The 14,778-nt window shown below is 38.5% G+C and overlaps 1 protein-coding gene across 2 annotated transcripts in view; it reads left to right on the forward strand.

Moving 5' to 3' along the window:
• FMN2 (formin 2) overlaps positions 1-14,778 on the forward strand; it is a 317,737-nt gene that overhangs the window by 283,680 nt on the left and 19,279 nt on the right. For both annotated transcript variants that reach the window (XM_019746843.3, XM_074316783.2), the window contains one exon: positions 2,598-2,747. In XM_019746843.3, the coding sequence (XP_019602402.3) occupies positions 2,598-2,747 (150 nt within the window). The remainder of the gene's footprint in view (positions 1-2,597; positions 2,748-14,778) is intronic.

Genomic DNA, 14,778 nt, shown 5'->3' on the forward strand with positions numbered 1-14,778 from the left:
TCCGATAATTCTTTACTCTCTCATTGCACTCTTAGGGGACACTTGTTCTTTCATCACCACCAATTTTAAAGAAATGGCTGTGGACATAGGTTCTCCTCATTGAGAATCATGCTGTTAATCAGTTTCACACATGATTTTAAGTCAATTGTACGACACTAATTTGTCTCACAAATTCATAAAGTTTTGTACAAAGAGCATTTTTAGTGGCAAGTTGATACATATATTGCTTTTTTAGTTTGTAACTTGCAAGGTACCTTTTCATTTAATCTTCATAACAATCCTGAAAAGCAGGCATGACCTCCAGTTTAGATGAAGAAACAAAAGCTCAAAAGTTGTTACCTTCTTAAAGCTATGTGGGCAATTTATGTTAAAGCCAACAGGAAATTATTGAATAATTAGAGTAACTATTACTACTACCATTCGCCTCTATGTATGCCAATAACTCAAAATCTCTACAGGGAATATGATAACATGCATGTCTATGAATAAATCAGCCCCAGTTGAATTAGTTACAATTTAGAGAACATTTTTAGGAAATGTATATTTATATTTCTTTAATGTGCAATATACTATATATAGCAAAATAATATGCAATACAAAATAAATTTGTCTTATGTTAAAACATTCAACAAACACTGGAAAATTTTTTTTTTCATTGGATGTCAAAACAATTATTTATGGTACTCTAGTTTACAATGAAAAATTTGAGTCACAATGAGTGAGTCAGGATTCAATACCCTATGTCCTCCTATTCTGAATCCTATATTCTTTCCTTTACGCCGTGCTGCCTTGTGATAGAACTTTCAAAATGTTGTAAAGTGGCTGAACAGATGAACCAGCTATTACAATTTAGATATGTCTGTCCAAATGGACTGACTGGTTTATACTAATTTTATGAAGCTTAAATACCAGAGAAATAATAATAATAATAATAAAAGAATAAATGGATAGTCAAAGGATTTCAGACCTCATTTCAGCCACACGGGTCATAAATAGTCTTTGGACAGAGAAGGAGAATGACTGGTTTTCCCAGGAGGGAAGTATGCATATACTTTATCAGTTTTAATAAAATATGACCCAGCTATTTTTTAGACTATTTATGCGCTCTGCCCTCTACTCTCCTGGCAGTCTTCACATCATCAACACATTCTGCAGACACATTCTAATGCCATCACCATAGCTCACGGCAGCCAAATTCTCACATACCATATCCACTTCACACCCTGACTCTTTCCCAGGATTAAATGACTCTATTGGGTCATTTTTCCTACTAGGCTAACTAGAGAGAAATACATACTTTCTGCAAGCCACACATTTGATTACATGAGTGCTGTCCCCTCTCCCCAGAACCTAAAAGCTGGTTTCCCTGAGAATCATGGTACTCAGAGATAGCCATAAGGCAGGAGTAAAACCAGAGCAGACTAGCTCATGGGTAATCCCGTAGTCAGGGGTACTGGGAATTTTGTGTGTGTGTGTGTGTGTGTGTGTGTGTGTGTGTGTGTGTGTGTGATACCCAGTCTCCTTTGCCTTCTGAGCAAATTTACCCTCCATTATCTCACTTTGTAATGCTCATCTCAAAGATATTTTTTCATTTTCATAGTGAAATCAGCTATATGACAAGCTGAATACATACACAGATAATGTGTCAGTATATGTATGTGATATAGACATTTTAAATCAAACAGCACAATATGGCAAAATCAAGTTGCCTTAGAAATTTTTACGTCAGATTAAATAAAACTTAAGCTTTGAGTGGCAGAAATAGTGCTGGCCCTAGGCCAAAGTGGGACAAAAAGGGAGGCCACGGGTTATTGGAGGCCACCCTTTTTTGCAGTGACTTGGCCACACTCTCCAGGTCCCTTCACCATGACATTATCAGCTATATTGTTCTAGGTCCTTTTCAGGGCATTGTTCATGGGGATGGGAGACTTTTGTTAAGTCATATGTCTGTCATTTATTACTTATATGTTCTTTGTCAAATAACCCTTTTGAAAATCTCCTGAGCTTTATGTAGATGTAAGAAGAAGCAGCCTCTGAGGGGCACGTTCTAATGACTGGTACTATCAGTCTGTTGTCATAGTGGCTGCCATATTGGTACCCCCTCAATGATATTGCCTTGATCCCTGATGGGAGACTTTGTCAGCTTATCCTGGAACTTTTGCTATTTGCCCCCTAGCAACATAGAAAACCAAATAGTATATAAGCAATATAATATACATATAGAATACATATATTAGTTTGTGGGCAAATGGCTGATATTTATTTAGAGTGTAAAAAGAAAGTATAGACCCACCACTCCCAGTATGTCCCAACTGGACTACAGGTTCATTTCTGAAATATGTCGGACACATAGTGATTAAATTTGAAAATAGAAGTGGGCCAGGGAGAATTCTCAGTATATGAAGGGTTTTGTCAGCTGCTATATCCAAAACTCTAACATGAAACTATGGGAGAACTACCGTTGGTGCCTGAAGAGTTTGCATCCTTTTGGTAATATTAACTGCATGAATGAAATCAGCATTTGGATGGAGAAAGAATATCCCATATTGGAAAGTAATCATGGGTTTTATGCTCTCTTTGTGTGTGTGCTTTGACAGCTTTTTGGAGACGACAGCCTATTTCTTCATGAAACCAAAAATTGGAGAGAAGGAGGTGTCCCCAAATGTTTTTTTCAGTATCTGGCATGAATTCAGCTCTGACTTTAAAGATTTTTGGAAGAAAGAGAACAAACTTATTCTACAAGAGAGGTAGGTTTTTTTCATTTGCACAATGGCATTTTAAAACGGATGTTTTATTAGGTGTGACACCACTGGGGTTGCCAACTTTTAAAGCCTGAATGAAAAATTCGATGGCCCTCAACCTAGGGTATCAAGTCTAAGAGGGTGCTGAGATTTGGCACAATTCAGAGTCTGAGTAAAAAGAGTTAGTATAGAGGCTGTGATGCTACAGTGAATAGCTAGGATGATGGTTTGCCAGGACCACTGTCTGGTAAAAGAACTTCTGTGATGAGCAAACAACACACAAGCAGGCCATGTAAGAGGAGTGAAACAACCCTGTTGAGGTGAACCCACTCACCGCAAAAGACCAATAGCAAAGACTATAAAGGTAAGAAGAATTGGTTTTGTTTCATTTTTGCTCAATTCATGGGGTGTTGTCAAAATTTCACCGTATAAAAATTTCTTCCAGACGTCACCAAGACACAGATAATCAATATTTTTTAAAAGATCTTTCAAGATTCTTATAGAATTGTATCACATTTCCTAAAGTAAGTCTTTTCAGGAGTGAAGGAAAATGTCTCAAGTATATGAAATAAAGTCTCTGTCACTATGATTATGCAACTCCATAGAGGCATATTAAATATTAATTCAGGAAGAAAGCTAGCCCTTCCAGGACAGCATCCCCAAATAGCTGGGTCTAGTAGGAGAATGAAAAAGAAACATAACCTGCACTGGAAACCAAACACCAATTCTGAAACCAATTACTATACTTTCCAACATCCTTGCACCAACAATGACTTTGCTTTAGATCTTTAGGAACCTTACGGCCTAAGGGACTTTGTTCATCGTACCACAAAATTCCACAATTTTCTGCTTATTATCTTCATTTTGGTCTTGCTTATACAAACCAGGATGGCCCACCTAGTTTCCATTTGTAAGTAAATTCGGATACATCCTTAGCTCCGGTGAAATTAATTGCTGAGATTTACGGAGTATGTGTACTAGTATGCCTGACTGGTGCTAACTCATATAATTACTGAGATTCCGTAGCTTTGCTGTAGAAGAAACTAGGCCTCAGTGAGTAGTACTAGCTGGAAAAAGAGAGTAGTTTGTGCAGAAGGAAAACACATTAAACATCCACTCTAAAAATAATGAGCTTATTCTACTTGAAAATGCATCATTAGAGGTTAATGTAAAAGATGATTTTAGTCAAAAGTCCATGCACGTGAGATAGGAGAGATAATTGCTTTAAAATAAGTGCATTTGAGTCATTGTTCATTTACTTCAGACTTAGCACTACATTATTGACTTTGTACCAAGGAAGGCTTGCTCAATTTGGGAACATCGTAAAGGAAACTTTGTTAACCTCAGCCTATCACATACAGCTTCCCTTCATACCCTCACTGGATCCCCACACGCCTCTTTTCATCTCTAATCTAAACTTGTTCTCCTGGGAAAAGGCTGGAAACGCAGTCACAGTAAGGCACAAAACCGAAAGATTAACATGTCACCCTCCGCAGTCATATTTGCATGATATCTGGGATTAAAGTCCTAATGACAGTGGAAATGGTGAACTATAGGTAACCAGACGAGACAGATGGAGCTGTCGTTTTGGCGTAGCTGTTCTGATCTGGTAAGTAAGTGAATTGTAACAGAAGGCTGTTTGTCCCGTGGTGATGCCTCCAGAGGTTCTGGAACAAGGAAATAGGTAGACGCCCCAATTGTAGCTCTCCTTTACTACCTACACCAGCACATACTGGTGAGATGCCTCTTGGAGGAAATGTTGAAATTGACTAATTCAGACGCACAGCCCCCATCTAGCCTGTGCGCCACGAGATAGAGTTGTGTTTCGAAGTAACGCTATCAGTAACAATCTAATATTTATGATATTTTATGCTTTTGGCATGACCAGCACTTGCTTTTCTTCACTCTCTAAGTATCTCATAAAATCAAACAGATTCTTTTTTTATACTTCATCCTGTGCTGTCATGTCCTAGAAATACACTACGGGCTTTTTGAGTCACACTTGGTGACTTTGCTTTCATTTTGGCAGTGTTGTGAATTGGCAGATTACAAGTTCTATCCGCTGCAGACTTCTCATTTTTCTAAATCATTTGCTTTTAATAAAGGGCTAAGGAGCAACACATGGCAGGTGAGAGAGTGTTTCTTTGCCCTTTGACTTCCGAAAGACATTATGTCTCTTGGCAAATAGGCCGCTTTGAAAAGCAAGACTGTTGGTCCGAATTGTTTGTAGAAAAACTTGGTTCCTTTCCTTCGTGCAAGACCAGCCACACAATTGCCAGGAAACAGTGCAAACTGAAAACGCTGGACCCCTTGTTCAAAATTTTTTAACAATTTCAAGATGGCAGATCAGTAAAACAAGTGTGAAGCCCTTCTGAGAGCTGGGGCCCTGTGTGACTGCACACACACACACACACACACACACACACACACACACACGTGAAGCCATCCTTGCCTTAGTGTAAACTTTATGTCAGATTTTCTGTTGTTAAAAGGAAGGACAGGTATGTCAGGAATGCTTTGAGTGCTCTGGGATATTGATAGGAAGAAGGTGTGATCAGTTAAGGGTGTGAAACCTCTGGTATAGTCACTGTTAGTGTGAACAGAACCTCAGGGAGCCATAGATGCTTAAAATGGGATGTTGTTCTCCAATGTGATTGCTCCCTCCTGTGTATCCTTGTAATATTTACTACCTGCATTTTTGTTAGTAGTTAATCCTATACTGCCTAGTGCTATGTCTGTTTTTATTTTATACCTTTCATTTTGATGTTTGCATTTGCTCTTTATTTACCAAGATCTTCACTTCTGGTGTAGTTCTGACTGTATGAAGCTACCAGTGCCTTTCCCATCTTAGTGTCTCCATAAATATTTGCTGATTTGACTTGGTGCATCATGTATTTGACACAGACATGAAAATAAGAATGTAGACTAGTAATGAATACGTTTTCTTATATAACTTAAGTTATCATTAAATTATCATTGGTTTATATTAAATTATCATTACCTACAATGGTAGTAAAAACCCTACTCCAAATATCTTAAGCAGAAAAGATCTTATTTGTTTAGACAGTCAAACCACATAAGGGCAGGAGGGAACTTGCCTGTGGATTGCCTGAATGCAGAAATACTAACTGTGGTCTATAGGGGTTAGTCAGGTCTCTCTCTCTCTCTCTCTCTCTCCCCCTCTCTCCCTCCCTCCCTCCCTCCCTCCCTCCTTTAAAATGTCTTTCCTCTTCCTTCTCCCTCTCATCCTCCTCCTCTTCTCTCTCCTCTCTTTCTCTCTCTCTTCCTCTCTGTCCCCTCCCCACTCTCCTCTGTGGTTTAGCTTACTTTCCAAGCTAGAATGATCCTTTAAGGGTGTACTCTTGGCCATCTGCCACAGACATGGCTTACATTCTCACAACCCAGAAAGAGAGGACACACTCCACTACCTAGAAAATCCCAAGGAATAACTCCCAATGAGTCATGCCCATCTTTGGATCAGCCACAGTGGCCTGAGGCATGGGATATCCTGATCAGCTCAGCAGTTCACAAACCCAGTTCCGCAGCCAGAGAGCAGGCTTCATTGACAGCTCCTTTCATGGCAGTGTCATTGAAGGTAGGGAAGAGGACTTCCCCAAAAAAAAGTAAATAATAATCTACTACCCCTAACTTACTAAACCTTTAAAAATAACCTGTGTAATTAGCAGAATGTCTTAGCATGGTAGAAATAATCTGATTGATGGTTTAATGGTGTGATTGAAATTTCCCTTTCTGGTCGTGTTCCTTGCTCTAATTTAGAATTTATAAATTGAATAATATCTTTAAGGTTTTAAATATTTTATAAATTTTCCTTACCCCACTATTTCAAACTGACGTCTGATTATAGAGTGGTAATAACATTGTATTTTCTGGCTTTGTCCTAATGACTGATACAGTTAGTAGATATATTTCTTGAAATGGTGAATTTCTACGTGTCTATATTGAAACAGCCTGCTGTCTTTCTAATTGATGTGTTTTAGAAAACATGAGGATTTTTGATTTGGTCTTTTACCTACTAGTTCTAGTCATAGAAAGTCATAGTTCCCTAACCTTCAAAATGGAGATAGTAATACCTGTCTTGCAGTGTTAGTTTTAAAGTATGTGGCAGTGTCTACATGCTAGACGCTCAATAAGCTGTTTCCCCACCTTTTAACATAAATGCTATCCTGATCATGGCTACCTACAAGGTGATTAACATATTGATAAGGCATGTTAAGCATCTTAAGAACTAATTCTGTAAATACAGGGTCTTATTGTGACTCAGTTACTTTCTCGATTGGATAAAATGTCTTGATTCTGATTCCAAGGATGAACTTTTGTTTGAAAATGTTAATGCACCCTCTCTCTGCATATTTTTTTATCATGCTATATGAAGGAGCTCCTGTTTTGATGCTTTAGACAACTGACCCATGGGTTTTGTTATGAGTCAGAAAACGTGTTTCTTCTTTTTTTTTTCATATACTTGGAACTACCGTATTTTCCCAAAAATAAGACCTAGCCGGACCATCAGGTCTAATGCATCTTTTGGAGCAAAAAATTAGTATAAGACTGTGTCTTACACTATATTATATAAGACCGGTATTGTACTATATTATATGATTATATTATATTATATTATATTATATTATATTATATTATATTATACTAAGAGCTGGTATTATATTATAGTAAAGTAAGACTGGGTCTTATATTAATTTTTGCTCCAAAAGACGCATTAGAGCTGATGGTCCGGCTAGGTCTTATTTTCTGGGAAACATAGTAGATATATATAATTGTTAATAAGAAATTCTTCTCTAAAAATATTTCTAGACATCATCACTGAGCAACACAAAACATTGAAAAATAAGTTTAAAACAATTTCAGCTTGACTACATCCAAAAGATGGGAGGATATACTAACATTTACCCTGCCAGCATGTAAGGAAATGGGCATTCCTCGTCTCTTATTTTCAGGAAGATATTAGCATTTGTGTCACCTCGCCACTCATGAGGCCTTAAGGATCTAGGACAAGAGCTGTATTACTTAGAGGAAAGAAACACAAATTGGTTGAGAATACATGTGCTTTCTGGTCCCGATGGAGGGGTTATGGTCCTGGGAGAAGGCAGTGGGGAGCCCAAAAACAGCTTTACTTCTCACTTTGGCTCTGTTGTAAGCTGAACTCTGTTTTCAGGCAGTTCTTCAGTTATATTAACTACGTGAAACTACTTGTGATTATTCTCTCCTTCCATACTGAATTTTTACTAGATACAGGGGACACTCATGTGTATTTGATGAAGGTTCTCTTCCTTGAACTAACATTCTAGCACTGGTGTGGTGTAATGTGCAGTGGGAGAAGGTTGGGCCGGCGGATTGATTCTGCCCAGAGGACCTTTGGTAAGGAGCTTGGAGTTAGAATAGGATTTTCACAGAGAGATAAGAGTATTCTAGACAAGGAAGTCTGGCTCTGGCAACGGGGCCTGCAGCCCCATAGTGTGAAGTATGGCCTATCATGATTTCATTTTTCATTGGCTTAAGACATTTTAATTTAATAGATCAATTGTGACATTAGCAAGGCTTATGTTTAAAGTGATGTCTAACTTAATTTACTGGTTTATTTTACTTTGAGACAGGTAGTCTTTAATGATCCCGGAGAGAAGATAGCTGCTCCTCTGTTTAATTCCATAAATATATGGCAATCAAGTCTAGTTTCAGCCCACCTGAAACCTGTAATTAGAGGAAAAGAATTTAAATACTTGGCTTTAGAAGGTTTTGCTCTCCATTAAATTGGACAGCACCTCATGCCATGTTAACATTCCCATTTCCCAAATTTGTATTCCAGTGGGCTATATGTTCAAATTTAAGTATGATGTTATCAGAGTAGAAGGAAGCAACCACTTTCAAAGCCATTGAAAATCAATCTGAAGAAAGTTTAATATTATGCAATGATGTATTTGTTGGGTACCTAAGTGAGGGATTGCCCCATGTACTGTTTGTTACTTAGCATGATTGCATCACACCAAGAAATGAATTTGGCCAGCCATTTACCCCTTTGATTCAAGCATCAATTTCTAGAGAAACAACCAATAAAGAAATCCTTTTCCTAGTTCCAACTCCCTATAGCTAAAACTTTGGCAAGACAATTGACAAACAAGATAGAATAGTGGCTAGTGGAGCCTGCAAATGTGTAGGGAATGTGATCTACACTCATTAAAAGGGTAATTAATATGCATTAAGGCATAATAGGTAATTATTTATTAAGCCATGCAATAATTATCCATGCCCTGCTCTGTACCAGACAAATTTCCTGGCCATGTGGATCTTACCGTCTAGTAAGAGAAGCAGACAATAAAATAAACAAACACATTTTGAAATTATGGGTTGAAATTAGTTCTATGAGGAAAATAAAGAGTGAGCATGTTTGCAGAATAAAAAGCAGATGAGGTTCATTTACAAAGTGTGGTCAGAGGAGGCCTTTCTGGAGAAGCAACATTTATACTGATACCTAAAGAATTCAAGGGAGCAGCCACGTGAAAGAGCAAGGTGGTGAGGGGCCAACGTGGCGTATGAGCCTGCCAGGTATAGATGTAGGAAGTCAAGACAACAGGGCAGAAAAGTTTGATTGCACTCCAAGAAAGATGATGGTCATGAGGTGAATTTGGTGAAATAGGCAGGGGTCCTTGTAGGTCCTATGAAATTGACTTTTATTGTGCATGCATTAGAAAGTCATCAAAGGCGTATTTTAAAAGGGAATAACCTAATAGGATTCATGTTAGGGAAAGATGGTTGGCTCATGTGGGAGTAAATTGGACAGGGGTATTGAGAAACAAGTTAGGAACTTTTTGTAGTGGCCCAAGTGAAAGATGTGATGCTCTGGACTGGTTTGGTGGCGATAGAGGTGACAGGAAGTGGATGTGTTGGGTGTATGCTCAGGAGGTATACCTACACAGACTTGCTATCCACAGGTTCCTGGCTGGACCCGCTTTGAAGGTCAGAAAATTCTAAGTCTCTGCTCAGATACTGACAAGCTTACATTGAGCAGAATGTTGGAGATCCAGAAAGCAAACGTCCCTTTTCTTCTCCTAAAATGATCTGCAAAAAGCCAAGGTTAGGAAAAGATCTAAAAATCTGGATATCAGGAAATTCGCTTCCTAAAACTTAGTTTTCCAAGAATGATATAAAATCCTAACGTGAAGTTTAGATGAAAAGGATCTTCGCATTTGCATCTTTATCTTACCCTGTTGCAAGAAATGTTTTTTTAAACTTTGGAAAATCCTTCCATAAAAACCTCATGTTCAAAAATGGAAGAAAGTCAGCCTTAGAGGTTCTGATTCGAACTCCCCAAAAGAGAATCTAGACCGAGAGCCAAGAAAATAGCTTGTCCAAGATATTTTTGCTTTGAAAAGGAGTTAAACATTGTTGTATCTTCTGGTGAGTTTGTGACGCTTGTAAAAGGTATCTATTTGCAAGTTATTTCTCTTCAGCTTTTGTTGAACATGTTTTTTGATGTCTTAGAAAAGTTTGTACTAATACCATCTTGGGTCAAAATATACTCTATGGAGGAAAGATATTTAAAATTACCCATTGAAAATAACTTTAACGATTTACAAGGGATGAAAACAAGTTTCTATACAAGCTGTTCCTTTGTAAACAAGACGTTAATTTTAAGGGGTCAATTTAAGTTTCTTTTGGATATTCTCAAATAAAGTAACGGTTATCTGCTAGAGGAGAAGGAGCCGATCTGTCCGATTTGTATAATGTCAAATTAACAAATTCTTAGGTTTCTATGGACTTTTGCTGGAGCCTGTATTTTTAAGATAGTGAAAAATATTCCAGTCAGCATCTACTACAGTTCATTCCCATTGTGCGATTCTCCATGCTGACTCTGACCCATTCAGGAGGAGGAATTCCACCAGCACTGAATCCTTGCTCCTTCCTCTCGCTCTGCTTCAGGATTCCACTCTCAGACAGCAGCCCGTTCCCATCAGTGGGCCTGAAGCTTTAGAGAAACGAAAAATTTTTTCTACACTAAAAAGTTTGGAGTCCCCGGGCAAACAATGAATAATCAGGGACTCATCCTGAGAGATAAGGGGGGGGGGAATTGTTTCTGCAGTGTTTTAGGTATTGGTCTCTACAGCAGGTTTGAGCTACTGGCAAACAGTACACTAAGACGTGTTGGTAGTTATTTTATTTGACAAAAACCAATTCGCGCACTTGGTTTTGCCTGGTGAAGTCTGGTTAAGATTTAGAAGCAACTGTGATAAGGTTTCAAACTCAATTTTAAAAAGCATCATTTATGAAAATATGTGCTGAGTGTGTATGTGTAGCAGGGGGTGGAGGTGTGTAGGGGAACCAAGAATGGAGATCAGTACAGAGGCATTTTAAGAATGTGTATTTCAACAGAAGCCATACAAAGAGAATAAGGTAATATTCATGTGCCTTGGGGCGGGGGCTGGGGTATGGTCTTAAGAAAATTAGTAGCATGGCCAGTGAGCACCTGAGAAATGCATCATTAGGTGATTTCGTCATTGTGAGAACATCACAGAGACACTTACACAAACCTAGATGGTGCAGCCTACCTTACACCCAGGCTCTGTGGGGTAACCTATTGCTCCCAGGCTATAAGCCTACACAGCATGTTACTGTACAGAACAACATGAGATTAAATCAAACACAAGAGAAATGATGGAATGAAAAATGCTGTAAACAGGAGACGTGTGACGCTGCTGCTGGAGTAACACAGCACACTGTTTCCAGCACACTTTTTTTTATAAGAAGAAAGAGTACACTCTAAAATAACAATAAAAAGTATAGTATAGTAAATACATAAACCAGTAAACTGTTTTATTATTATTATCAAGTATTATGTATATTATATATGCTATACTATTATATGACTGACAGTGCAGAAGGTTTGTTTACACCAGCATCACTACACACGTGAATAATGCACTGCACCATTGTGTCACTAGGCAACAGGAAATTTTCATCTCCATTATAATCTTATGGGACCACCATCATATATAGGGTCTGCCGTGGTCCGAGACGTCGTTATGTGGTGCATGGCTGTAATAAAAAAGACAGACAATAACAAGTGTGGGAAGAAATGAGGGGGATGTGTGGTACTCCCACACACTGCTGGTGGGAATGTGGAATAGTGCAGCCACGTTGGAAATCAGGCATTTCCTCAAAAGGTTAAACCTAGTTACCAAGGGACCCAGCGATTCCCTCATAGGCATATACTGAAGAGAAGTGAAAATATATGTTCACACAAACACTTACACACATATGTTCCTACCATCATTCACAATATCCAGAAAATGGAAACAACTCAGAAGTCCATCAAGTGATGAGTGGTTAAATAAAATGTGGCACATCCATACCACGGAATAGAATTTGGTAACAAAAAGAAACAAAGCACTGATAGATACTGTAACGTGGATGAACCTTGAAAATATGCTAAGCGAAAGAAGAGAGTCACAAAAAACCTCTAAATTATATGATTTGGTTTATATAAATGTCCAGAATTGGCAAATATATACGATCGGAAATTACATTAGCCCTTATCAGGGGTTGAGATAGAGAGGAATCGGGAATGACTGCTAATGAAGTTTCTTTTACGAAGTATGGAATGTTCTCAAATTAGATGGTTGTACAACCCTGTGAATTTATTTAAAAAACGTTTAATTGTCCACTTCAAATGGGTGTATTTTATATAGTATGTAAAGGATAAGTAAATAAATAAATAAATAAAAAGGCTATTTTTTAAAAAAGAAAGTAAGTAGAATTCCCACATTGGGGTTCGAAGCCTGAAAGAGGGCCACAGTTGAACATACTGACCCACTTCAGTGATCTATTTAGATTGTCCACGGTTTTGAAATCCCATATTGGGTCCTTTATGTTCCCGCCTGGCAAACTCCTGGCCATTTCCCCTGTGCCAGATGGTTCTGTATTTACCCAAGGAAAGCAAATCACTTAACTGCTAACATGAGCATTAGCTAAATCAATATTTGAGAGATAAACCTGCTGGCAAAAACTGTAAATAAAAGAAATCACACTCATTCCGAAATCAAAAAGATCTCCGCTGATTTAGATAATTACTAATTTCTACTAGCTTGACTCTGGAGTGACGAAACGAGCCAGTGCTTTCCCTGTGTAAACCCATTTCAGGAAAGCGTAAGTCATGTTAAAAAACACACACAGCATAACAGGTGTTACGTGTGTATATGTGTATTTTGAAATTGTTCATTTATTGCAAAATAAACTTTTTTCAAATCTAGTTTCCACGGGGGAAAGTCAGACTGTCCAAGTTTTCCTAACCTATATTTCTAATGGAGAAGAGATAAATGCTTAGGGAAAAAAAAACAGTGGAAATACTAATGGTTAAAATAAGTAAAAATAAAAGGGAAAGAAATTTGTCTGCTTTCGCTCTGGGGTAAAGCCTCACATCTTTCACTTGGGTTTAACTCCCTCCACCCTCTCACCGGAAGGCCTCCACCTGGTTTCGCCATCCCCATCCTTTAGTTCCCTTTTTGAGTGCTCACTCAGGACCCGCTCCGTGGGCTTCTGACCAAGTCGCTGCTTGGGGTTTTGGCCTCTGCTCTTCATAAACAGACTTAGAAACTTGAACTGTGGGCAGTTGTTAGGTCATGAGTGGAATTTTGAGCCCATGGAAAGGAGACAGTTTTTTGGGGGACAGTCATAGGGACTGACTTTTATATGGTACTTCCTAGTGAGTGGGCACCCCATGAAGGTGAACCATACTTATGCTGAAGCACGGGCTGTCGGATCACAGGGTGGTCTTGGATAGTGGCATTTCTAGTGGAGTCAAATGTCCACTGATTGAAGAACCACCGTGGCAAATTAGTGAAAAGCTATTGTTGACGATTTGTTTCTCCTTAGAAGGACTTTTAAATTATCGTCACGATCATTGTTATCGTCATCTCATCATTTAAATTACATAAAGATAATATTTCTTATATGCGTATTATAAGTTCATTGAACATTTTAATGCCCTTAGAGTTTTAGGAGCTATGATTTTGTAATTTTTAAAAGTAATGACATTTCAGAGCCAAAAAATGAAAATCATATTAACATAATTCCTAAAATGATATACTATAATCCCTAAATGTAATTCCTAAAATGATGTAAGATTTTCATTTTTGCAATTTAGGTTTTCTGATTATAACTGGGTTGTTAATATATAGATACACTAGAGCTTTGCTCACTCTTTTTAAATGTTACCATATATGAAGCCTCTGAGCATTTGTATTTTATTTTACTTCATTCTATTTTGATTTATTTTGCTTTTGTTTCCTGAGTAATATCTGTGACAAAACACTTAGGATCTCTGATACCCTGAATGTCTTTCTAAGTTTGAAAAGTTTATTTAATCAACTTCATCTGTCATTTTATCTTGTCGAGTCATGTTAGACATTCTCTGAATAATCCATCCGCTTTGACTCTGTCTTGTCCCACATGGCCCTGGTCATGTTCCACCTCCAATTGATTACAAAGTTCGCCCCTTCCTTTAGGAATAGCAGTTGGGCTGGCACCCGTGTGTCACACTCTGTATCTAGATCAAAGAAAGTGTTCCTGGCCAATGTGTCTCCACAGCTCATTGATCTCTCTCTGGAGAGAGGCTGGTATGTCTCCTTACAGATTCCTTCCTCAAATGATTTAAAACTTGATGCTGAGCTATATAAAGGCCTTTTTGGATAGCTGTGCCTTACAGAGTGAGGGTCACGCTGAGAAGCCGCCACTTCTGCAGTTACACAAAGGGCGTGCAGTCCTCTGCCAGCATAAGCTGCAGCCACCATTGCACGGTGCAGACCTAGCTGACCCTGGCGAAGGATGAACTAAGGCTCAGAGGAGAATGAAGGCATCCTGCCCGTGCACACTCAGGAAGCAGTCTGGCCCTCTCCTTTGGAGACGCAGGCTGATTCCAGCTTTCTGTTTTTTAAAAGGAAATACGCACTGATTTTCAGAAAGTGGTAGTCTCAATGAAGACAGAATTTTGGATCTGTTGGTGGAGACTGTTTTG

This window comes from Rhinolophus sinicus, chromosome 6 (genome assembly GCF_057876585.1).
Source record: "Rhinolophus sinicus isolate RSI-liver-muscle chromosome 6, RSI-T2T, whole genome shotgun sequence".
NCBI lineage: Eukaryota > Metazoa > Chordata > Mammalia > Chiroptera > Rhinolophidae > Rhinolophus > Rhinolophus sinicus.